This window comes from Pristiophorus japonicus, chromosome 8, assembly GCF_044704955.1.
Source record: "Pristiophorus japonicus isolate sPriJap1 chromosome 8, sPriJap1.hap1, whole genome shotgun sequence".
Classification (NCBI taxonomy): Eukaryota; Metazoa; Chordata; class Chondrichthyes; family Pristiophoridae; genus Pristiophorus; species Pristiophorus japonicus.
This window is the reverse complement of record NC_091984.1, coordinates 40809592-40836603: the sequence shown is the minus strand read 5'-3', so window position 1 is coordinate 40836603 and position 27012 is coordinate 40809592. Positions and strand designations below refer to the sequence as shown.

At 43.2% G+C, this 27012-nt stretch overlaps 1 protein-coding gene across 3 annotated transcripts in view; it reads right to left on the bottom strand.

Moving 5' to 3' along the window:
* kdm4aa (lysine (K)-specific demethylase 4A, genome duplicate a) overlaps positions 1-27012 on the bottom strand; it is a 71218-nt gene that overhangs the window by 27447 nt on the left and 16759 nt on the right. For all 3 annotated transcript variants that reach the window (XM_070886694.1, XM_070886696.1, XM_070886695.1), the window contains exons 9-15: positions 23299-23570; positions 22150-22361; positions 21401-21714; positions 12733-12856; positions 11682-11860; positions 7335-7551; positions 884-960 (exon numbers count right to left, since the gene is read on the bottom strand). In XM_070886694.1, the coding sequence (XP_070742795.1) occupies positions 884-960; positions 7335-7551; positions 11682-11860; positions 12733-12856; positions 21401-21714; positions 22150-22361; positions 23299-23570 (1395 nt within the window). The remainder of the gene's footprint in view (positions 1-883; positions 961-7334; positions 7552-11681; positions 11861-12732; positions 12857-21400; positions 21715-22149; positions 22362-23298; positions 23571-27012) is intronic.

Sequence of the window (27012 nt, the reverse complement as noted above, 5' to 3'; positions counted from 1 at the left end):
TGATGATACAAAGATGGTTGGGAAAGCAAATTGTGAGGGCACAAAAAATCTGCAAAGGGATATAGACAGGCTAAGTGAGTGGGCAAAAATTTGGCAGATGGAGTATAATGTGGGAAAAGGTGAGATTTTCCACTTTGGCAGAAATAATAGGAAAGCAAATTCTAATTTAAATGGAGAAAAAAGCAAAGTGCTGCAGTACAGAGGGACCTGGGGGTCCTTGTGCATGAAACGTAGTTAGTATTCAGGTAGTGCAAGTAATCAGGAAGGCAAATGGAATGTTGGCCTTTAGTGCAAGGCGAGAGAGAGTATAAAAGCAGAGAAGTCCTGCTACAACTGTACAAGGTATTGGTGAGGCCACGCCTAGGACACTGCGTAGTTTTGGTCTCCGTATTTAAGGATATACTTGCATTGGAGTGCCCTAAGAGAGCTGTACAACACCCTCCCTTAGTGCTCCACCCCACACTCTGGGCCCAGCTTCTGGGCCCAGCTGCCCAATTTTGCTGACTGAGGCGCAAACTTTTTCCAGGCGGTATCAGGACCGCCCTACTGCCATTAACACCCTGAAATCTTAAGCGCCAAAAATCCAGCCCGCAGTGTCCATGAATCTGACTATAAGAGCTCCAGTGCAAAACAGATTTTACTGTTAGAATTCACAACTGAAAATAATAAGCATTTCCCTTTGATCCCTGCACAACTGTCTCAAAACATGGAACAACGGAAATTAGATAATTAAGTTATCAATATGGACTGTAGTACAATTTTTTTTAATATAAAAGAAAAATAATGCAACGATCACTTCACATAGGACTCAATCCTCAGGTCTCCTACTAAAAAGGGTAATGTCTTGCCATATAGCAGCAAGGCCAATGAAGAAAATACTTACTTCTGCTAAAGCATTAGCTGAACACCTTGCACAGATCCAATCATCAGCTACTTTCTCAGGAGCCACTCCGTAACAACCTATAGAAGACACAAAATTCAAGAATTCTTTAATTTATGACATAACAAGCTTTTCAATTAATCCAGCTTCTTGAAATTGTATTCTGCTTTTTTTTTAAAAAAAGGTAAATGTTTAATTGAATATGAAACTAATTACATTTTTTAAATCATCCCTCAAAATAAGGGTAGGGGAGAGGAAGAGATGGATGCTTGGATTTAGCACCTAATTTAAGCATTCTATTAACTAAATACTTTATGGTAATTCAATTAATCAGTAGATTAGTTTCATGATCCCATCAGTGTTGACAAATTTTTTTGAGGATGAGCCCTGGTTCAGTGGGAGCTCTCTCGCTGAAGGTTGTAAGCTCAAGCCCACTCCAGCAACTTGAGCACATAATCTAGGTTGGCAGCGATGGCATGCTGCACAGTCAGAAGTGCCGACTTTCGGTTGAGACATTAAACCAAGCTCTCAGGTGAATGTAAAATATCCCATGGCACTGCTCAAAAAAGAGAGCAGCCGAGTCCCCTCTGTGATCTGGCCAAGATTTAACCCTCAACCAACACCTCACTCAGATGATCTGGCCATTTATTTCATTCATCATGTATGTGGAACCTTGCTGTTCAAAAATTGGCTTCCATATTTCTTACATTACAACACAACACTGATCATACATTATTTTAAAAAGCTGTAAAGCGCTTTAGGACATCCTCAAGTCGTATAAATGCAACTTCTTTCTTTCATTCAAAGTGTACTATGTCTTGACTAACCTGCAACTGAAGTTATTCTGCCACTCAGACATGCCAGTTGCTCACTTTTAGGGAAGCCAACTTTCTGCTACCAGGTACAAAATCAAGAGTTTACTTCCTCTACCAATATTGAAAGCAGTGGCTGCCTCTGTTTACTACCTCCCCAGACATATGGATAACAGGAACTCACAATAGGAAGATTCTGTTTGAAGACCAGGACCTCAAATCCAGCACCAAGCTTATGGTCTACAAGGCAGTAGTGATACCCGCCCTCCTATATGGCTTAGAGACAAGACTACATACAGCAGACACCTCAAAATGCTGGTGAAGTACCATCAGGGCTGCCGCTGCAAGATCTTGCAAATCCATTGGTAGGATACACGCAACAAAAAAAGGAGGCAGACAAAAAGCAGGAAACTATAGACCAGTTAGCCGAACATCTGTCATTGGGAAAAATGCTGAAGTCCATTATTAAGGAAGCAGTAGCGGGACATTTGAAAAAGTGTAATTCAATGAAGCAGAGTTAAAATGGTTTTATGAAAGGGAAATCATGTTTGACAAATTTGCTGGAGTTCTTTGAGGATGTAACGAGCAGGGTGGAGAAGGGGGAACCAGTGGGTGTGGTGTATTTTGGCAGGGTCAGGGACCTGCTCGATGGCGGAGGAGCGGGCTGGATGGCGCCAGACACGCTGGCGCGGCGCCTAAATTCGTCCGACGTCCGCCCGATGCCATCGAGTCGCTAAAAACAGCTCTGGGCCCCGACTCTGTTAGGTGTGTCGAGGAAGCTCAAGCACGTGGGGAGATCCTGTCCGAACTGACCCCCGTCCGGACGAAATTCCTCATTGGCGCCAAACCCCGGAACCTCCCTCGGGAGCCGGCGCCTCACAACTTGAGCCGCCTCGGGGAAATCCCCTCCGTGCCTTTCAGTTCTGTGCGGAGCGGTTTCCTGTACGGGCTGCTCCTACACACTCTCAACTTTGCCATCCTCGCCTGCTGTCCGGACACGCCATGGCATACCATCTTGCCGTCCGGAGGAGGCGGGGGTCCCCGATGGAGGGCACTCTACGCGGGAGTCCTCCCATTATTTATCGGGGACTTGGCCTGGAGGGTGATGCACGGAGCAGTCCAGTGCAACAAATTTTTTAAGCCGGTTCACGGGCTCCCAGGCCGCCTCCAATTTCTGCGGTCTGGAAGAGTCCGTGTTCCACGTTTTTATTGAATGTACGAGGTTGCAGCCCCTGTTCCAATATTTAAAGGGGCTGCTCCTGAAATTCTGACTGCACTTCAGTCCCACACTCCTGATCTTTGGGCACCCTGTGCGGAGGGGAGCGGGTAGGTCAGAGGGCCAAGGGTGCCATCAGCCAGTCCAGGCAACGGGCGGTCGAGGGGGTCGTTCAGCCTAACTGCCTGCCTCTCTTCCGCGCGTACATCCGGGCCAGGGTGTCCTTGGAGATGGAGCACGCGGTGTCCACCGGTACGCTCGCGGCCTTCCGCGAGAGGTGGGCGCCGGAGGGACTGGAGTGCATCATCACCCTCGGCAACCAAATTTTAATTTGATTTTATGTTTTAAAGTTTAATTTGTTTTAATTGCCGGTGTTTTTAGTGTCCCGCTCCCCTTTTATAGGGGGCACTTGGAAAAAAAAAATTTGATTTTAGTGCCCAAAAAAAACAAAAAAAAAAGAAAGAAAAAAAAGAGGGCAGTTATAAGTGTTCGGGGGGCACTTGATTTAACTGTTTTTGTTCTCCAATCAAAAGAGTTGTGGTGTATTTGGATTTCTAGAAGATATTCGATAAAGTGCCACATAAAAGATTACTGCACAAGATAAAACTTCACAGGGTTGGGGGTAATATATTAGCATGGAGAGAGGATTGGCTAACTAACAGAAAGCAGAGAGTTGGGATAAATGGGTCGGTCATTTTCTGGTTGGCAAACAGTAACTAGTGCGGTGTCACAGGGATCGGTGCTGGGGCCTCAACTATTTACAATCTATATTAATGCCTTGGAGGAAGGGACCATGTGTTATGCAGCCAAGTTTGCTGATGATACAAAGATGGGTGGGAAAGCAAATTGTGAGGAGGACACAAAAAATCTGCAAAGGGATATAGACAGGCTAAGTGAGTGGGCAAAAATTTGGCAGATGGAATATAATGTGGGAAAATGTGAGGTTACCACTTTGGCAGAAAAAATAGAAAAGCAAGTTATAAATTTAAATGGAGAAAAATTGCAAAGTGCTGCAGTAGAGGGACTTGGGTGTCCTTATGCATGAAACACAAAGTTAGTATGCAGGTACAGCAAGTAATAAGGAAGGCAAATGGAATGGTGGCCTTTATTGCAAAGGGGATAGAGTATAAAGGCAGAGAAGTCCTGCTTCAACTGTACAGGGTATTGGTGCAGCCACACCTAGAGTACCTCATACAGTTCTGGTCTCCATATTTAAGGTAGGTTATACTTGCATTGGAAGCTGTTCAAGGAAGGTTCACTAGGTTGATTCCGGAGATGAGGGGGTTGACTTATGAAGATAGGTTGAGTAGGTTGGGCCTATACTCATTGGAGTTCAGAAGAATGAGAGGTGATCTTATCGAAACATAAGATAATGAGGGGCTCAACAAGGTGGATGGAGAGGATATTTCCACTCATAGGGGAAACTAAAACTAGGGGACATAGTCTCAGAATAAGGGGCCGTCCATTTAAAACTGAGATGAGGAGAAATTTCTTCTCAGAGTTGTAAAGCTATGGAATTCTCTGCCCCAGAGAGCTGTGGAGGCTGGGTCATTGAATATATTTAAGGCAGAGATAGATAGATTTTTGAGCGATAAGGGAGTAAAGGGTTATGGGGAGTGGGCAGGGAAGTGGAGCTGAGTCCATGATCAGATCAGCCATGATCTTATTAAATGGGGGAGCAGGATCAAGAGGCCAGGTGGCCTACTCCTGCTCCTATTTCTGATGTTCTCCCTAAATTATGCCTGCCGGACCTCATCCCTCTATGTCATTGGTACAGATTATGCATCACGACCTCTGGCTGTTCACACACTCCCCCCAGAATGCCCTGCAGCTGCTTGGTGACATCCTGGACCTTGGCACCAGGAAGGCAACATATCATTCTGGAGTCACGTCTGCAGCCGCAGAAACGCCTGTCCCCTAACTATTGAATCCCCTATCACAACTGCTCTTCCACTCCTCTTCCTACCCCGCTGTGCAGCTGAGCCATCCATGTTGCCATGGACTTGGCTCTGGCTGTACTCTCCAGAGGAACCATCACCACCACCAGTACTCAGTACAGAATACTGGTTGGAGAGCAAAATGCACTCAGGGGACTCTTACACTAACTGCCTGGTCCTCCTCTTCTGTCTGGCGGTCACCCATTCCCTCTCTGCCTGCACACTCTTAAGCTGCGGGGTGGCCACCTCTAGAAATGTGCTGTCCACGAAGTTCAGCCTCGCGATTGCACCGCAGTGACTCCAGCTGTCGCTCAAGCTCTGAAACCCGGAGTTCAAGTTGATGTAGCTGGTGACACTTCCTGCACATGTGGTTGTCCAAGCTATGCAAAGCTTTCAGGACTTCCCACTTGGCACAGGATGCGCACTCCACAGGACTGAGCTGCCCAGTCTCTAGTTATTAGATTAATTAACTAAAGTTTTCAGTATACCCCTCTGCCCTTAGTTTGTTTGAACTGGTGCTCTACCCCTCCGTCCTGCAATTGTTTGCACTGGAGCTTTCCACTCTCTGTCCTGCGAGTCTGAACTGTATATACAAACCTGGACAAATATCAAATCTATACAATACCATATATGTTCACATATAAAACTAACCACTCCTGTAACAAGATTCTAATTTAAAAAATAAGAAAAAAAAACTACAATTGTATAGGTCAGCAGTTCTTAACCTGGGGTCTGCGATAAGATTTCAAAGGGCACACGCCACGGGAGATAGACTAATTTTAAGCAGGTGGCTTTGGGTAGACCAGCCTCACTGCTGCTACGCAGGTGGTGCCCTGCGGAGAGGACAGCAGTCGGGCTTGTGCTCCCCGGACATTCGGTGGTAGTGGAGGCACACTGCCTTCGGGTGCTCCACAAGGGTGGCAGGTGGGAGGAGGAGGATGGGCCAGAGCTTCTGTGGGAAAGCAAAGACTTGGGCCGTCACACTCTGCCAAGTCAGTCTGGGGCCTCAGTCTGTTTTAAATCAGCACAGGTGGGCCTGAGGTTGGGGGGGGGGGGGGGGACACAAAATTACTCCATAGAAGCCATGGCAAAGTTGCAGGTGAACAACACGACAGTGATGGACAACCCGGCACCATTTTTCTACAGTTTGAGATCACCTTCAAGTGCATCGAAGATTTGTCGGCAGGTGAGTGAGGCCTGGGGCATCCAGGCGCCGTAAAGTGGGTGGAAAGTTATCCTCATTTGTGCTGCGGGTCTGAAACCGTGTGAATTTTGACAGTTGCTAATGGCAACCATGTGAAATGAACCTCCATCCTCACCTTTCGCACATCTTCTCTTACTTTTAGGGAACCAAATAAAATTTGCTTCTTCATTGACCAAGTGAAAATTGCTTGACCAAAACTTCATGATGTTAACACCTTAGGTTGCGACCACAGGTGTGGAAATTTACTTTTAAAGTTACATTTTCTGTTAAATGTACCCTTTTGTAATAAAACAAAATGAAGTCTCAGTTCTCCCAGAAGCCCCTGAAGCAGACAGCCTGTTTCTGCATAAACACATTAACCTTGACTGATAAGCCAACTAATTTAGAAAAGCAGAAGCCATCTGTGTGAGCGAGGGAACCTTGAATTTACCCTCCGTCTTGTCAGAACTATACTCCCTGCTAAATAGCTGTCGCTGTGCTAAATCTTAAAAGTATTATATAAAGGCTGTATAGATAAGTAGGAAATTAAAAGAAGAATGTAATGTTAATCAAGTGATTGAAGAACTCCTTATCTGTATTTGCTGACCGCAAGGGCAGAACTGATACACGTGATGGAACCATAGTTCTTCTGTATAAAGATAGTGTGTTTTTGTATTACTGTAGAAGTCTTTGCGGAGCTTTTGACTGTGCAGGACTTTTCCTTGTATGCAAGTAAATCTATTAAAGGGACATCTACCGAGCTGTTTATGTCGGAGTTTCACTTTTTTAGTTAAATTGAGAGTCGAGATTTCGACACAGGCTTCTTCTTATGACATTTTAAAACTGCTTTAGGTCTTTGAATTACTATTCGAGGAAGTCTCCTCCATAAGTCACTGCAGTTCCATAGCAAAGAACCAACAACCAGAGGCTTCAATTATAGGGGAATCTAAAGCTTGGGTCAACTGTAAAGATTAAGATTTTGAATATGCAGAAGTTCCAAGTTCAATGCACAGCACAACCAGCCACCAATTGACCAGAACAAAGAAAAAACTTGCATTAATATGGTGCCTTACATGTCCTCAGGATGTGCCAAACACTTTACAGACAATCAAATACTTGGAACTGTTGTAATGTAGGAAAGATAGCAGCCAATTTGCACACAGCAAGGTTCCACAAACAGCAATGAGAAAATAATCAGATAGTTTGATTTTTTAGTGATGTTCGTTGAGGCATAAATATTGGCCAGAACATTGGGGAGAGCTCTTCTACAAACTGAGCTTCCTCCAACTTCTACTATAAAACTTACTTGCATGAACACATACACAGCACTTTGCACATGTGACAAGGATGCTCGTTCCATCTTCTTCCATATAAGAGGTGGGAAGACTCAGATCTACATGGTCACTTCCAGATGTGAAGCACATCTCTGGGACCAATGGCTTGCTTTTCATTTGGTTTCTGGGTTTGCCTGCATCCAAAGGTTGGCTTTTGCTTCTGGAACCATGACCCTCCTGACAATCTAACTATAAAAATAGAAGGGGGAGGGGGTAAATTAGGGAAGAAAAGCACATTGCTTAATATAAATGTTTTCATGTAATTAAGAATCCAAAGCAGATTTTTACTAGGCATGATAGATAAGGATATAGCAAACCACCCAGGAGCAGAGGACAAATTTCTGGCAAGTGTTTTGATTTTCAGTTAAGCCACTATGTTCTTGGAATCAATCAGAGATAATCTATCAAGAAAAATATTTAGCTCACTGCAGCTCAGGTTAAAACTCACCAAATAAAACTGATAGCAACACTGCCTTTTAGAAATACTGGCAGAGCAGATAAACATTAAGCAAGTGTGTATGGTCTGCAGCAGCTTAAAAAAAAGGCAGTAAAGATCCAGCCACAGGCTAGAACAACCCAACTCATCAACAATAGTGTAGCTGGAGGAGCAGAAATTAATAGGAAATGATTGTAAGAACCTGAGAGATTTGGTTTCAGTATCGCACTGTACCATGATAAAAACAAATGCACACACCTCAAAGTCGCTGAACCTCATTCCACAAATATTTTAGAAAGTCACTTACTATACATGTGCACAGTACAGCTTTAAGGAAACCCAAGCAAAGTGCCAGTCTAAAAAGCTCATGAAACTTAATTCGATATCCTCCATACGAGACTCCTTAGAATGCAAACATTTCAAAACGGGAAGAAAATACAGGTGCCCCATCAAAATGTTTTGATACTGATATTGTCCACATTATTCATCCCACCAGCAGAATACCAGATCCCTTTGATCCGATTCCAGAGAAAGAAAAATCACACAATGTCAACCAAAACAGGGTGAGAGTTTGGTATGTGAAGTACCTACACTTGCAAAATATTTGGATGTTCATGAAAGAATAAAGTAGATACAACCTGTACTCAAGGGATAACTAAAATCAACTTGCAGCATACTCTTCCCTGGGTACTAAAAATTAAGGCAGCTGCACGGAAGGGGAGAGAGATCTGGATGAAGATTCCTCGTCGTCCAGCCGCTAGGAAAATATCTGTTTTTGATGGTGCTGTTTGAGTAATTACTGGGAGAAATCCCCTGCTCTTCATCAAAAAGTGCTATGGGGTCTTTTACATTCACCCAAAGAGGGCTGATGTAGCCACAGTCTAATGTCTCAGCTGAAAAGATGGCATCTCCAACATTGCAGCATTCCTTCAGTGGCAGCCTATTCTTATGATGTTTGAACCCATTAGGGTAGGAAACTATTACTCAGTACGTGTTAGTACCTGTTGGTACTAGTCAGTGTTGCAACTGTTGAGGGCACGGACAAAAAAAAAAATCAGAAACTTCAAAAAACTGAAAATTGAACCTTAGTCTGAAAGTGATTTACCTCAAGAATGAAGCATAAATAGGAACTTTTCTACCATTTAGGGAAAAAAAAATGAACTGGTGGTCTGGATGGGGCACACTCTCTATAGCCATTGGAGGAAAAAGTGTCACACGAGCAACTCCCAACATCTTAAAATCTACTAAACCAATTGATGCATGGAGGATGTTGGAGCGTATTTCTTCATTTAAGAAACTTTCACTTCAGAGTATCCTGTATTCATGATATTCCACAATAAATATGCATTACTGTAAATAGAATTTCAATCAGCGACCGCAACTGCTGAAAACCAATTGCACTCTACAATTCAGGTACCTGTATTGTGTTGCAACATAGTGGTCTCTATTTACAAAGTGGATTGCAATGACAACCAGAAAACACCAGGACTGGTTTGATGAGAATGATCAGGAGATCCAAGAACTAATAGATCACAAGCGCAGAGCATTTGAGCCTTAAGCAGCAACCCAACTCGGGAGCTGCAAAACATTACAGGCGGCTCAAGGCGGAGGTCCAACAAAAAACCCGGGACCTAAAGAACAGGTGGTGGATGGAGAAAGCGTCAGAGATACAACAACTTGCCGACAGCCATGATGTGCGAGGATTCTTCACCGCAGTCAAGGCCACCTACGGTCCAAACTCCCAAGGCCCCATCCCACTACTGGCCAAGAACCGGGAAACACTCAAGGACACCAAGGCAATCAGGACCCACTGGAAAGAGCACTTTGAAGATCTCCTCAATCGAGACTCTGCCTTTGACTAGTGTTCTCAACGCTATCCCGCAGCATGCGACCCACCACCTAGGTGAAACCCCAACGTTGCACAAGGTAGGAAGCGCTATAAGACAGCTCAAAAACAAGGCTACAGGAGCAGATGGAATCCCTGATGAGGCACTAAAATATGGCGGAGAGGCACTGTTGGCGCGGATACATGACCTCATCTCTCTCATCTGGAGGGAAGAAAGTATGCCGGGAGATCTGAGAGATGCAGTGATTGTGACCATCTTCAAAAAAAAGGGGACGTCCGACTGCGGCAACTACAGAGGAATCTCACTGCCATCAGCCACTAGGAAAGTTGTCGCTAGAGTCCTCCTCAACCGCCTTCTCCCTGTGGCCGAGGAGCTCCTCCCAGAGTCACAGTGCAGATCCCGTCCCCTACGGGGCACAACGGACCATGATTTTTGCAGCACGACAGCTGCAGGAAAAATGCAGGGAGCAGCGCCAGCCCTTATACATGGCCTTCTTCGACCTTACAAAGGCCTTTGGCAGTCAACCGCAAGGCTCTATGGTGTGTCCTCCTCCATTTCGGATGCCTCCAAAAGTTCATCAACATGCTCCGCCTGCTCCACGACGACATGCAGGCCGTGATCCTTACCAACAGATCTATTTCAGACCCAATTCACGTCCGGACCGGGGTCAAACAGGGCTGTGTCATCACCCCAACCCTCTTCTCAATCTTCCTCGCTGCAATGCTCCAACTCACAGTCAACAAGCTCCCCACTGGAATGGAACTAAACTACAGAACCAGTGGGAAGCTGTTCAACCTTCGCCATCTCTGGGCCAGGTCCAAGACCACCCCTACCTCTGTCGTCGAGCTACAGTATGCAGATGACGCCTGCGTCTGCGCAAACTCAGAGGCTGAACTCCAGGACATTGTTGACGTATTTACCGAAGTGTACGAAAGCATGGGTCTTACGCTAAACATCCGTAAGACAAAGGTCCTCCACCAGCCTGTCCTTGCCGCAGAGCACTGCCCCCCAGTCATCAAGATCCACGGCGCGGCCCTGGACAACGTGCACCATTTCTCATACCACAGGAGCCTCTTAACAAAAGTAGACATTGATGAGGAGAGTCAACACCGCCTCCAGTGCACCAGCGCAGCCTTCGGAAAAGAGCGTTCGAAGACGAGGGCCTCAAATTTACCACCAAGCTCATGGCGTACAGGGCTGTAGTAATACCTGCCCTCCTGTATGGCTCAGAGACATGGGCCATATATAGTAGACACCTCAAGGCGCTGGAGAAATATCACCAATGATGCCTCCGCAAGATCCTACAAATTCGCTGGCAGCACAGACGTACTAACATTAGCGTCCTTGACCAGGCTAACATTGCCAGCATTGAAGCACTGACTACACTTGATCAGCTCCGCTGAGCGGGCCACGTCAGCCGCATGCCAGGCACGACACTCCCAAAACAAGCGCTCTACTCGGAACTCCTTTATGGCAAACGAGCCAAAAATGGAGAGAGGAAACGTTATAAGGACACCCTCAAAGCCTCCCTGGTAAAGTGCAGCATCCCCATCGACTCCTGGTTGTCCCTGGCCGAAGACCGCCCTTGGTGGAAGTGGAGGATCCGGGAGGGTGCTAAGCGCCTCGAAACTCATCGGTGAGTGCATGCGGAAGACAAGCGCAGGCTGAGGAAGGAACGTGCGGCAAACCTGTCCCACCCTCTCTTACCCTCAACGACTGTCTGTCCCACCTGTGGCAGGGACTGTGGCTCTCGCATTGGACTGTTCAGCCATCTAAGGACTCAGAGTGGAAGCAAGTCTTCCTAGATTCCGAGGGACTGCCGGCGACGACGACACCAAAACATCTTCACAAGTTAATTTAGAATAAAAAAATTGTTGTTTCATTTTGCACAATCCATTGTCATTCTATAAAAATTCTCTTAAATTTGAAGAATTCTGTTTGCATTTTTCCTTGTACAATTTATGATCTGCTGCTATCTGGAGGAAAGCTTTAGTCCAAGTTCAAACACTGGAGAGGAAACTGAAAAATATTCTAACCTGGTATGACTGGAAGAGTGCACAAATGGAGCAGTAAGGTGTCAGTTGTGCCATTGTGCTATTGTATTCTCGTTCTGCAAGAAAGTTCTGGGGCCGGTTCTGCCACAGGTGAGCAAGTGGCTTTGCCCATGGTTCGGACTCCATTGGGTCATCTTCTACTGACAACAAGTCTGGCATTTCTGTCACAAAAAGTTCAGATTTAATAAGAATTAGTGACGATCCACTGAATGGATTATTAAATGAAAGTAAATGGTACAGTCAGACACACTTTTCTAGTGACTTCTGATTGGCGATGCTCTTGCCATCATGTCTTCGGAGTTTACTTGCTGCTTTCAAGCAGAACTATTTCCGATCTTCCTCTCATTCCTTCCCCAATCAGCAATCAATGACATACCTACTGCAATAGTACTCAAGCTAGCTGCCAACAAGTATGCCATGGCAGGACCCTCTTTCTCTCTCCCAACTGCTATAGAACTCCCTTAACAACACTACATACTACTGATCTGTGGCACAGCATGCTGACAGACCGTTTCATTGTAAATGTTATTCTTTTAACAAATAAATTATAGATTCGCATTGCCTGCTTGAAGTCTCAATCTTTATCATACCATAAACAATGGGTACAGGGTATTGCACAATACTAGCGGGACACATGAAATGAGCTCAAATCTAACCAAGAGTCACAGAATAGCCAAGACATGGACAGGTTACATTTGCAGGGTATAAATCTATAGGAAACACCTAAAACTGGTGAAACAAGACAAGCTTTTAGATCAGTTTTCCTACAATAAAGACACACATTTTACCTATGACATAGATTTAGTATTAAATGTATATTAATAAAGGTAATATTGGAGAAGAGCAAATAACTGCAAGAGAATTTGTTGCCTGCAAATTGTGGTAGTCGAGCTTAAAAAAAAATTTATCTGCTACATACATGACCCCAGAACATAAACTACTCTAATGTAGAATCCAGTCCCTAAAAAGGTAAGTTTCTACAGTAAAGCCTCTTGAACATGGCTGCATGTTAAGTCCTTCTGTGGTTACAAACCTTCATCACTAACGCAGTCCTTTACCACAGAAAGAGGATGGTGTCGTGGAGGTTTACTCAGAGGCTGGCGCCGACTCTTTGCTTTCTTCTTGGATTTCATCTCCTTCATGTATTGCTCGGCCATCTGTGAGATACAAAACAGTAGAACTGTAACATTCTCTCACAGGGTGACATTTTAGCATTAGTGAAACTTGCACTTGGCAACAGCAGTCGTTTTTGCAAGTTTCAATTTGGCAAATAATGTATCCAAAATAATGCTAGCATAATTACTACAAAAAAGTTAATGGTGATCCTCATCAATCCAGGATAATTTTTCAACTAAAAAATGTGTTCTTAAAAACACTGGGATACATTTGGGGTTGGAGGTAAATGGGTTAAAATTTGTAACCATGGTTCCCTGCAGCTTGCTTGGGGAAAATTAGAGGAATTTTCTGAAATTGGCCAGTCAGAATTTTTAATGATTCGGGAGGGTGATGCGTGAGTTTCCGCCACCTAACAGATAAGGAGAGTTTCATGGCATTTTCTCACTCTTCCTTGCCTAGATTTGTAACTGAACACGACCCTTTATTTCACGTGATCATGTCCCACTGTTGTGCACAAAGCCGAGTATTAAACTCACCCTTGGGTCTTTAACCAAAAGCAACAGCAAAGACATGGTAGTAAGACATACACAAATATAAATGTATACAAGCGAAAACAACTTCAAGTAGCACCAAGTCAGAGAGAGAAGTGAGGGGAAAGCGGTGAGTTTTATATGTTGAGCTTGCATTACTTTCAAAATAACAAGGTAGACTACACCCATAAAATTGTTGAGACAAAAAGTAATCGACCTGAAACATTAACTGTTTCTCTCTCCACAATTGCTGCCTGACCTGCTGCGTATTTCCAGCATTTTCTGTTTGCATTTCAGATTTCCAGCATCTGCAGTATTTTGCTTTTGTAAGATTATACCCATAGTAGAGAATCTAATGCCCCTACTGGTAGTATAACTGCAGCAATGCCAATAGGTATCTTTAGTTATACCATCTAGTCCCATTGCTGTTTGGGGTTGGGGACAGGCACATACAACTGCACTCTGTCACCAGTGAGCTCAGTGCAGTATGTGGCTCAGTAAATGGCTTAAAGGACATGGCTGTACACATCAGAAATACTACCCCTACACCTGTACTAATACACATACACAGGACAAAGACTACCAGTCTACAACCATTGCTGAACTTTGTAGTGACCAAGAAGAACTAATAGGCGAGTCAGCCATTCTCAATCATTAGAAACTGAATAGCTGCTATATTGCCGATTGTTTTAATATTTTTTTTAAAATGGGCTTCTGATGCTCATTGCTAATACCTGTAGTGCAATTTTGACCATCTTCACCACCACTTTCCCTTAGACCACTGGCAAGTGCACAAGCACCAAAGATAGGTTCTTTATTTTGCATGAACTACTTCTGGTGAGTCTGGTATGGCATTATCTTTGTCTGCGGAATACACTGCATACAGTTTCCTTCACAGATATTAAATTGTTTAGCTTCTTCCTGGGACTGGAGCTTTTCCTTGTTCATGCAACTTTTTTTCTTGGTTTCCACATTGAGCACACTGAAGAATTAGCAATAGGTTAAGTTGGTAAAAGCGAGGCCTGGAGGTACTGTCCTGCTAAAGTTCTCCCACACTGTAGAAGCTCGTGTCTGTACTGCAGGTGCAGCCACTAGAACTAGAATAGTTATCAGCAGGACCAACCCTCGTTCAATGAGGAGTGCAGAAGAGCATGTCAGGAACAGTGCCAGACATGCCTTAAAAAAAAGGAGGTGCAAACCTGGGGAAGTTGCAACACAGGACTACAAGCATGCTGAACATCGGAAGCAGCACGCTATGGACAGAGTTAAGCGATCCTACAACCAACGGATCAAATCAAAGCTCTGCAGTCCTGCCATATCCAGTCGTGAATGGTGGTGGACAACTAAACTAATGGGAGGAGGCAGCTCCATGAATATCCCCAATAATGGCAGAGCCCAGCGAGTGCAAAAGACAAGGCTGAAGCATTTGCAACCATCTTCAGCCAGGTGCCAAATGGATGATGCATATCAGCCTCCTCCTGAGGTCCCCACCATCACAGAAGTCTTCAGCCAATTCGATTCACTCCACGCGATATCAAGAAACAGCTGAGCGCACTGGATACAGCAAAGGCTATGGGCCCCGACAACTTCCCGGCTGTAGTGCTGAAGACTTGTGCTCCAGAGTTAGCTGCACTTCTAGCCAAGCTGTTTCAGTACAGCTACAAAAGAGATACCCAACAATGGGGAAACAGCCCAAGTATGTCCTGTCCACAAAAAAAAAGGACAATCCAATCCGGCCAATTACCGCTCCATCAGCAAAATGATGGAAGGTGTCGTCGACAGTGCTATCAAACGGCACTTACTCACACCAACAACCTGCTCAGCGATGCTCAGTTTGGGTTCCGCCAGGACCACTCGACTCCAGACCTCATTACAGCCTTAGTCCAAACATGGACAAAAGAGCTGAATTCCAGCGGTGAGGGGAAAGTGACTGCCCTTGACATCAAGGCAGCATTTGACCGAATGTGGCATCAAGGAGCCCTAGTAAAATTGAAGTCAATGAGAATCAGAGGGAAAACTTTCCACTGGCTGGAGTCATACCTCGCACAAAGGAAGATGGTTGTGTTTGTTGGAGGTCGATCATCTCAGCCTCAGGACATCGCTGCAGGAGTTCCTTAGGGCAGTGTCCTAAGCCCAACCATCTTCAGCTGCTTCCTCAATGACCTTCCCTCCATCATAAGGTCAGAAGTGGGAATATTTGCTGATGTTTGCACAGTGTTCAGTTCCATTCGCAACTCCAGATAATGAAACAGTCCATGCCCGCATGCAGCAAGACCTGGACAATATTAAGGTTTGGACTGATAAGTGGCAAGTAACATTCACACCACACAAGTGCCAGGCAATGACCATCTCCAACAAGTGAGAATCCAACCACCGCCCCACGACATTCAACGGCATTAACATCGCCGAATTACCAACCATCATCATCCATAAGGTTCACCATTGATCAGGAACATAACTGGAACAGACACAAATACTGGGACCACAAGAGGTCAAAGGCTGGGTATTCTGCGGAGAGTGTCTCACCTCCCGACTCCCCAAAACCTTCCCACCATCTACAAGGCACAAGTCAAGAGTATGATGGAATACTATCCACTTGCCTGGATGAGTGCCGCTCCACAACACAAGAAGCTCGACACCATCCACAACAAAGCAGCCCGCTTGATTGGCATCTCACCCACCACCTTAAACATTCACTCCCTCCACCACCAGTGCACCATGGCTGTAGTGTGTACTATCTACAAGATGCACTGCAGCAACACGGCAAGGATTCTTCGGCAGCACCTCCCTAACCCACTTCCTCTACCACTTATAAGGACAAGGGCAGCAGGCACATGGGAACACCATCACCTGCAAGTTCCACACCATCCTTACTTAGAAAGATATCACCTTTCCTTCATCGTCTCTGGACCAAAATCCTGGAACTCCCTCCCGAACAGCAGTATGAGAATAGCTTCACAGACTGCAGCGGTTCAAGAAGGCAGCTCTCCATCACCTTCCCAAGCACAATTAGTAATGGGCAATAAATGCTGGTCTTGCCAGCGATACCCATGTCCCAAGAACTAATGTTTTTTTTAAAAGCACGAAAGTATTCTGGAATTGGATTTCTAAGAGAGGTAATGCAGGCAGTGAGTGTAGGATAAGCTACGGCAATAATCAAATTAGCCAAAAACACATTGAAGGAATCATTTAGGAAGCAAGGCTTCCTTCAGACACGACTTGAACTCATTGTAAAGACAAAAAAAAACCTCCCCAAGCATCAAAACTTCAACGCTCTATTCACTCATTTCAAAGCAGAGTTTTGCAACAACAGCATTTATTATAGCACCTTTAACATTGTAAAATGTCCTAAAGCAGTTCACAGGAACATGGTCTTCCAAAATTCTAGAACGGTCCCAGCGGATTGGAAGGTAGCAAATGTAACACCGCTATTCAAGAAAGGAGTGATTGAGAAAACAGGGATCTACAGGCCAGTTAGCCTGACATCAGTCATTGGGAAAATGGTGGAATCGATTATTAAGGATGTGGTAACAGGATACTTAGAAAGTCATAATATGATTGGGCAGAGTCAACATGGTTTTACGAGAGGGAAATCGTCTTTGACAAATATATTGAGACTTATGAGGATACAACTAGCAGGGTAGATAAAGGAGAACTAGTGGATATAGTATATTTGAATTTCCAAAAGGCATTCAATAAGGTGCCACATAAAAGATTGCTATGCATGGTAAGGGCTCATGTGGCTGGGGCTAATATATTGGTGTTGGTGAGAAACAATATTGGCTCAGAGGATCAAGTAGTTGATTAAGTTTAGGTGGAGATAATGAATAATAAGGGGAAAAAGTCACTGGTGGGCATAGCCTATTGGCCCCCTAACAGTAGCTACACTGTTAGATGGAGTATTAATCAAGAAATAATGGAGGCTTTTAATAAAGGAACGGCAATAATCATGGGCAATTTTAACTTTCATATTGAATGGACAAAGCAATTGGCCAGTGTAGCCTTGAGGAAGAGTTCATAGTGTATCCGGGATAGTTTCCTTGAACAGTACGTTGTGGAACCAACCAGGGAGCAGGCTATCTTAGATCTGGTACTGGTGTAATGAGACAGGATTATTAAATGATCCTCTAGGAATGAGTGACCATAACATGGTTGAATTTCAAATTCAGTTGGAGGGTGAGAAAGTTGGTTCTCAAACCAGGGTCCAAACCTTAAAGAAAGCAGACTACAAAGGGCAGAGTTGGCTAAAGTGGACTGGACAATAGATTAAAGTATAGGACGGTTGATGAGCAGTGGCAGACATTTAAGGAGCTATTTCATAACTCGCAACAAAAATATATCCCAATGAAAAGGAAAGACTGTAAGAGAAGGGATAACCATCTGTGGCTAACGAAAGAAATAAGGAATGGTATCAAATTGAAAACAAGGGCATACAATGTGGCCAAGACTAATGGGAGGCCAGGAGGATTGGGAAACTTTTAAAAGCCAGCAAAGAACTAAAAAAGAGAGGCAAGATAGATTATGAAAGTAAACTAGCACAAAATATAAAAACAGACAGTAAGAGTTTCTATAGGTACATAAAAAGGAAAAAAATGGCTAAAGTAAATGTTGGTCCCCCAGAAGACGAGACTGGGGAATTAATAGTGGAGAACAGGGAAATGGCAGAGACGTTGAACAAATATTTTGTATCGGTTTTCAGGGAAGAAGATACTAAAAACATCCCAAAAGTGGATAATCAAGGGGCAATAGGGAGGGAGGAACTTAATACAATCACTAATGAGGTAGTACTCGGTAAAATAATGGGACTAAAGGTGGCCAAATCCCCTGGACCTGATGGCTTACATCCTAGGGTCTTAAAAGAAGTGGCTGCAGAGATAGTGGATGCATTGATTGTATAAAGGCAGAGAAGTCCTGCTTCAACTGTAGAGGGTATTGGTAAGGCCACGCCTTGAGTACTGCATACAGTTTTGGCCTCCGTATTTAAAGGAAGGATATATTTGCATTGGAGACTGTTCAGAGAAGGCTCACTAGGTTGATTCCAGAGATGAGGGGGTTGACTTATAAAGATAGGTTGAGTAGGTTGGACCTATACTCATTGGAGTTCAGAACAGAGAGAGATGATCTTATTGAAACAAGATAATGAGGAGGCTCGACAAGGTGAATGCAGAGAGGATATTTTCACTCATAGGAGAAACTAAAACTAGGGGACATAGTGGAGGCTAGGTCAGTGAATATATTTAAGGTGGAGATACAGATTTTTGAGCAATAAGGGTGTACAGGGTTATGGGGAGCAGGGAGGGAAGTGGAGCTGATTCCATGATCAGATCAGCCATGATCTTTATTGAATGGCAGAGCAGGCTCGAGGGGCCAAATGGCCTACTCCTTCTCCTAGTTCTTATGTTCTTAAGAGCATGGTTTGACGATTGGCTAATGGACAGAAATAGAGTAGGGATAAACAGGTCATTTTCTGGATGCCAGGATGTAACTAGTAGGATGCTGCAACGATCAATACTTGGGCCTCAGCTATTTACAATCTAGATTGATGACTTAAGAGATGGAGAGCAAGCACAATATATCCAAGTTTACTGACGATACAAAGCTAGGTGGAAAAGTAAGCTGTGAGGACACAAATAGCCTGCAAAGAGATATAGACAGGTTAAGTGAGTGGGCAATAAGGTGGCAGATGAAGTATAATGTGGGGGAATGTGAGATTCTTAACTTTGGTCAGAATAGAAAAACAGAATTATTTTTTAAAATGGCGAGAAACTATTAAATGTTGGTGTTCGTAGAGATTTAGGTGCCCTCGTACAGGAAAAACAGAATGTTAGCATGCAGGTACAGCAATCAATTAGCAAGGCAAATGGCATGTTGGCCTTTATTGGGGGCTGGAGTACAAGAGTAAGGTAATCTTGCTGCAATTGTACAAGGTCTTGGTGAGACCACACCTGGAGTACTGTGCACAGTTTTGGTCTCCTTATCAGAGGAAAGATGTACTTGCCTTGAGGCAGTGCAATTAAGGTTCACTGGATTGATCCCTGGGATGAGGGTAGTCCTATGGGGAGAGATTGAGTAGATTGGGCCTATACTCTGGAGTTTAGAAGAATGAGAGGTGATCGCATTGAAACATACAAGATTGAGGGGGATTAACAGAGTAGATGCCGAGAGATTGTTTCCCCTGGCTGAAGAGTCTAGAACTAGGGGGCACAGTTTCAGGATAAGGGGTCGGCCATTTAAGACTGACCATGAGGAGGAATTTCTTCACTCAGGAGGGTTGCAAATCTTTGGAATCCTCTACTGAAATGGATGCGGATGCAGAGTCGATGAGTATATTCAAATTTGAGGCAGGATAGATTTTTGGATATTGGAATCAAGGAATATGGGGATCGGGCAGGAAAGTGGAAGTGAGGTCAAAGATCAGCCATGATCTTATTGAATGGCAGAGCAGGTTCTAAGGGCTGTATGGCCTATTCCTGCTCCTAATTCTTATTAAAAAGACTTAGATTTATATAGCACCTTTCACGACTACCGGACGTCTCAAAGCGCTTTACAGCCAATGAAGAACTTTTGGAGTGGAATCACTGTTGTAATGTGGGAAACGCGGCAGCCAATTAGCACACAAGCAAGCAAGCTCCACAAACAGCAATGTGATCATGACCAGATACTTTTTTTTTGGTATGTTAATTGAGGGATAAATATTGGCCAGGACACCAGGCATAACTCCCCTGTTCTTCTTCGAAATAGTGCCATGGGATCTTTTACGTCCACGAGAGAGCAGAGAGGGCCTCGGTTTAATGTCTCATCCGAAAGACGGCACCTCCAACAGTGCAGCACTCCCTCAGCGTTGGAGTGTCAGCCTAGATTTTTTGTGCTCAAGTCCCTGGCGTGGGACTTGAACCCACAACCTTGACTCAGGCGAGTGTGCTACCATTAAGCCACAGCTGACACTTATCAAACAATTTGCCACCAAACCACACAAGGAGATATTAGAACAGGTGACCAAAAAGCTTGGTCAAAGAGGTAGGTTTTAAGGAACATCTTAAAGGAGGCGAGAGAGGTAGAGGTGGAGTGGTTTAGGGAGGAAATTCCAGAGTTTAGGACCTCAACAGCTGAAAGCACATCAAGTTGGGAAATGTACAAGAGGCCAGTATTGGAGGAGTGCAGAGATCTCGGGGGGTTGTAGGGCTGGAGGAATTTACAGAGATAGGGAGGCAAGGCCAGAGAGGTTTGAAAACAAGGCTGAGAATTTTAACATTGAGCCACTTATTAATTTGCCAATTACACACCTATTCTGCAAGTTTATTAATGTCTTCCTGTATTTTGTCACAGTCCTCCCCTGTATTACCTATACCACCCCAATGTGATGTCATTTGCAAATTCTGAAATTGTACTTCCGATTTGGAATCATTTATGCAAATGATGAACAGAACTGATCCTTATGGAACACAACTCCCCACCATTTGCCAGTCTGAGTAACTACTTTTAACCCCTACTCAGTTTTTTTGTTTTGTAGCCAGCCTTCTATCCATTCCGCTACTTGTCCCCCACCTCCACATATTCTGACCGTAATCACGAACCTGTTTTGCGGTACCTTATCAAAGGCCTTGTAGATAACTTTTTGAAAGAGCCAGCGCAGTAATAACGGGTCAAATGGCTGTAATGAGCTGTAAAAATGGAATGATTCCAGGTGTACTCTTGTGGATATGAATATATGATCCGCGAAAAACCATCAATATATTAGAATGCATGCCCTAATGAAAATGCCATGAACAACACACTACTCGTCAGCTGGAACAAATACAATGCAAATTTATCCAGATTTTAAACTTGCTGACTTTCAAAAGACTCCTTCAACCTGTAGATTAACAGTTTACAAGGTGATTAGTTTGGAGGTACTTACCCCAGTTTAGTTAGTGTGATTTCTTGACTATATTTCCACACATACTGATATACATATATTTGTTTTTATATAAAGAGTAGAATGGGAGACTGCTCGTGACATCACACAGAAAAAGGTAGTGCATTCAAGCAATAGGAAGTTACGTGATTAATAAATACCTCTGCAAGGTCCTGTTCATTGAGGCTAGTCGCAACATTTGTTTGAATTGTTTCACTCCAATCTGGACTATTGTCAGAGTCTTCTGAAGCACTCTCTTGGCTTGAACTTTGAGTGCTTGAAGTCTCTGAATTAGACGAGCTGGAATCAGATGATTTCATGGATGGGGTGGGAGTATTTTGGGAAGGAGTGGCCACAGAGAAGTTTAACACAGTAACTGCTGTGTCTGCTGAACTGGACATGGTTGGCTTCAATGTAAGCTTCTCTTCTAGTGGAGCATTTTCAGAGTGTGTCTCCACCTTTACTGGAGCAAGTTCTGCAAAAAAAAAACTGCATTAGAAACACCAAAAACATTTTTGACTTCACTAAACAGTTTCCTGCATCTTATTAAAAAGTATATGCATAATTACAGTTGTAGAATTCGTGCAATTGCGTTCGACTGCAAAAGCAAACCTCCTGTACTTCAAAAGGCGTTAGCAGAATTTCACAACATTTTTGTTGTTTCAAAAATCAAGGGCTTTACAAAGCTCTGAGTATATCCACGCTAGGACATGGGATTGAACCAAGGTTCCAACCTCCCCCATCTCCCGAGTAAAACAGCTGCATGTAACTCCAAGTTCACACACAAAAATAGCCACTTCAGCAAGATACTGAACAGCAGCCAGCAACCATACCACCTTAAAACTCACAGCATTCAGGAAAGAAAACAAGAAAAAAAAATATGATTGAGATTATTTCCACAAAGTCCTACCTGGAACGATCAGATCAGCAGTGTCTGCTACCACTTTATAGCATCCCTCCTCTTCCTTTTTCAGTTTTCCCTTAGCGTCTTCACACTCAGTTGGTAGAACAGGATTACTTTCATCACTCTCTTTCAGGATTGCAGTATTTTCACTCACCTCCTGTGGCAGCTCCAGACAAACCTTGTGTCTCTTTGTTCCTCCTATTCGATGGGTTATTGGACTGAGTAATGGAAAAAAGTATTTATTAGCAAATTATAAAAACACAATTGTGGACATGTACTCTGTTAGATATCCACAAATGCAAAAGTCAGTTCACCCAATTTTCTCCCCTACTTTCCACAAGCTGCTCATTCTTTCTGGATTCTGGTAGCCTATCTTTATGTGTTGCCAGGCTCTACCTCTGTAGAGTGTAATACAGCAGAGCCAGAGACTTTATGGTCTGTATGGTTCAGTGCTGTACAAATCAGTGACTTTACCTACCAGCAAGCCCAACGCCAAAAATTCTGAATTGACAATTTATGGTTATTGCCAAGTCTGCATTTCCTTGTCTGCACTGACAGATCCAATGGAGTGGACAGATAATTTGTAGACCATCAGTGAGATTTTCCCTATGATAATTTATTAAAAACAGGAAAAGTAGTACCATATTTAAATACATTTTTAACATGCATTACTTTAAAGAAAAATACTACCTTGGGGGAAGTATCACTTAGCAGCTGTACAAGCAGCCACATGAAATCACTCCAAATTAAGTTTTTAAAATACATAAAATGTTGACGTACTTCAAGTATTCAGGAATCTAAATGAAAATGGAATTTCTTACTTGACACACTACCTAGCATATTTCTGCAATGGTTCTAGGCTGCAGTGATAAAACGTTACCAATTTTGCACCAAATATTATCGCTGCAGAGAAGAGGTCTCATATGTACATCCGGCTACCATCTTTATGGGCATAAAGTTACAAACTAACATTGTCTATATGCTACAGACCAATTCTCATCCAACTTTTCTTCCTTCAAGAATAGGCAGGATCATATATAGTTACTGCCCCAATGTGCCTTGTATTTTTTTTTAAATAAGTAACATTTCTCATCATAATACTAGATTTAACCAGTTCAGCATTTAAAAAAGGTAGATGCAGTGGAAGAATTCTACCTTTTTATTTCACCAGTGTCTTCCTGTTCAATGGACACGTTATTCTCAGCTTTGTTGTCTAATTCCATTTCAACTGCATCACTATCCTGGTCCACCAATTGCTTTGCAGAGTTTAATCCTTCACCAAGAAATTCAACTGCTTGTGGAGTGGTTCGTATGTGGTCAATAACAGTTGTATCTTTCCCTACTTTCCACAATTTGTAACGATCAGGCTGAAACTTGCGCACAAAAACATCCATTGAAATTTTTACCATATCCTTCCTGCATGAGCACTGGAAAGGAGAGAAAAGATGGGGTGAATAAACAGATAGATGGAGTTGTGCAGCAATATCAAAACTTTCAGCATGGTTCTTAATGTTTCATAAGAACATAATAGGAGCAGGATTAAGCCACTGGCCCCTCGAGCCCGCTCCGCCATTCAATAAGATCATGGCTGATCTGATCATGGACTCCGTTCCACTTCCCTGCCCACTCCCCATAACCCTTTACTCCCTTATCGCTCAAAAATCTGTCTCCATCTTAAATATATTCAATGACCCAGCCTGCACAGCGCACTGGGGCAGAGAATTCCATAGATTTACCACCCTCAGAAGAAATTCCTCCTCATCTCAGTTTTAAATGGGCAGCCCCTTATTCTGAGACCATGTCCCAGAATTTTAGTTTCCCCTTTGAGTGCAAATATCCTCTCTGCATCCACCTTGTCAAGCTCCCTCATTATCTTATGTTTCAATAAGATCACATCTCATTCTTCTGAACTCCAAAGAGTATAGGCCCAACCTACTCAACCTATCTTCATAAGTCAACCCCTTCATCTCCAGAATTAACCGAGTGAACCTTCTCTGAGCAGCCTCCAGTGCAAATATATCATTCCTTAAATACAGAATGTGGCCTCACCAATACCTTGTACAGTTGTAGCAGGACTGCTCTGCTTTTATACTCTATCCCCCTTGCAATAAAGGCCAACATTCCATTTGCCTTCCTGATTACTTGCTGTACCTGCATACTCACTTTTTGTGTTTCATGCACAAGGACACCCAGGTCCCTCTGTACTGCAACACTTTGCAATTTTTCTCCATTTAATTTGTAAATGTTCTTTTCTATTTTTTCTGCCAAAGTGGATAACCTCACATTTTCCCACATTATACTCAATCTGCCAAATTTTTGCCCATTCACTTAACCTGTCTATATACGTCTGCAGATTTTGTGTGTCCTCCTCAGTTTGCTTTCCCACCCATCTTTGTATCATCAGTAAACTTGGCAACATTACACTCGGTCCCTTCATCCAAGTGGCTAATATAGATTGTAAATAGTTGAGGACCCAGCACAGATCCCTGCGGCACCCCACTAGTCACTGTTTTTGCCAACTGGAAAATGACCCATTTATCCAGACTCTCGGTTTTCTGTTAGTTAGCTAATCCTCTATCCATGCCAATATATTATCCCCAACCCCGTGAACTTTTATTTTGTGGCACCTTATCGAATGCCTTCTGGAAATCCAAATACACCATTATCCACTGGTTCTCCCTTATCCATCCTGCTCGTTACATCCTTAAAGAACTCCCAACAAATTTGTCAAAGATGATTTCCCTTTCATAAAACCATGCTGGCTCTGCTTGATTGAATTATGCTTTTCCAAATGTCCCACTACTGCTTCTTTAATAGACTCCAGCATTTTCCCAATGACAGATGTTCAGCTAACTGGTCTATAGTTTCCTGCTTTTGTCTGCCTTTAAATAGGGGCGTTACATTTGCGGTTTTCCAATCCGCTGGGACCGCCCCAGAATCCAGGGAATTTCGATAGATTACAACCAATGGATCCATTATCTCTGCAGCCACTTCTTTTAAGACCCTAGGATGTAAGCCATCAGGTCCAGGGGACTTGTCTGCCTTTAGTCCCATTATTTTACCAAGTATTACTTCATTAGTGATAGTGATTGTATTAAATTCCTCCCTCCCGATAGCCCCTTGATTATCCACTATTGGGATTATCCATTATTGATTGGACAAAGCAAATAGGCCAGAGCAGCCTTGAGGAAGAGTTCATAGAGTGTATCCGGGATTGTTTCCTTAAGCAGTACGTTGCAGAACTAACCAGGGAGCAGGCTATCTTAGATCTGGTACTGTGTAATGAGACAGGATGAATAAATTATCTCGTAGGAATGAGTGACCATAACATGGTTGAATTTCAAATTCAGTTGGAGGGTGAGAAAATTGGTTCTCAAACCAGGATCCTTAAATAAAGGAGACTAAAGTGGACTGGGAAAATAGATTAAAGTATGGGACGGTTGAAGAGCAGTGGCAGATATTTAAGGAGCTATTCCATAACTCGCAACAAAAATATATCCCAATGAGAAGACTGGAAGAGAAGAGATAACCATCCGTGGCTAACTAAGGAAATAAGGGAGGGTATCAAATTGAAAACAAGGGCATACAATGCAGCCAAGACTAGTGCGAGGCCAGAGGATTGGGAAACTTTTAAAAGCCAGCAAAGAACGACTAAAAAAAAAATGATAATGAGGGGGGCAAGAGAAATTATTGGGGGGAGGGGGACGAGAGAGATTGTTGGGAGGGGGGCGAGACAGTTTATTGGGAGAGTAAACTAGCACGAAATATAGAAACTCTGACTATCTGTTTTTATAGGTCATAAAAAAGGAAAAAAGAGTAGCTAAAGTAAACGTTGGTCCTCTGGAGGATGAGACTGGGGAATTAATAATGGAGAACAGGGAAATGGCAGGGACGCTGAATAAATATTTTATATCGGTCTTCACGGTAGAAGGCACTATATTTCAGTACAATGTATGGATTAAAAATATACATTTGCATATATTGTATATTTCTGGAACTGGACTTATTAATGGTGGTTTCACTGAAGTTGTAATGATTACCATAATGTAGTAAAAATCACGTAGATAACAAAAATTGGCAAGTAAATAAAGTCCACAAATTTTAGTCTTGTATTCATGGTTCAACAATACACTATAAATGGGAACAAAAGCAAGTACAATACAAAAACATTTCTGGTAGATAGATCTGCTTATAATGGAGTTTCTACTGTAATTAGTTCTATACCAAAACTGGTAATAACCTAAGTTTTCTTGTCAAATGCAGCAGGAAAATGTTGCACTGCCCACAAGTCAGCATACAGATTTGTAAATGGCTGAAGTACTGGGTTCAAAAATGCAGATCAAAATTGGCAACATGAGATTTAGGTAGCCTCTGGAGAACTTGTTCACTTTCATCAAAATCCCCCACAAAAAGTCAGAATATCACCAGCTTTGAAGAGTTTTATATTGTACACCCACTTTTGGAAATATAATATTTAACAACAGTACAAAAGCAGACAGTGAAAAAAACACAATTCATTTCCAGAGTGAATTTGTTCCATTCTACAAATTCACTTCCCATCAATGCTGCTCCATGTAAATCCATCCAATAGTCCAGATACTGTAATCAATTTTTTGCCTTTTTTCTTGCTCTTATTTTCTTTGATACATTGTCCTACCTTAGCTATAAACAGTACACTTCCCATACCAATTGGTTACACCATTTGACTAACACCTACCTCCTCTTATGCCTTTGCAACGGTTTTTTTTCTAAACATGCACATGTCTGCTTCACACCAACAGCCACACTTTGTTACTGATGCAAAAAAATATATATTTTAAAATAACCTCTAGCCCAGGAAATTTAGAAGCAGTTACAACTACCTCTCTT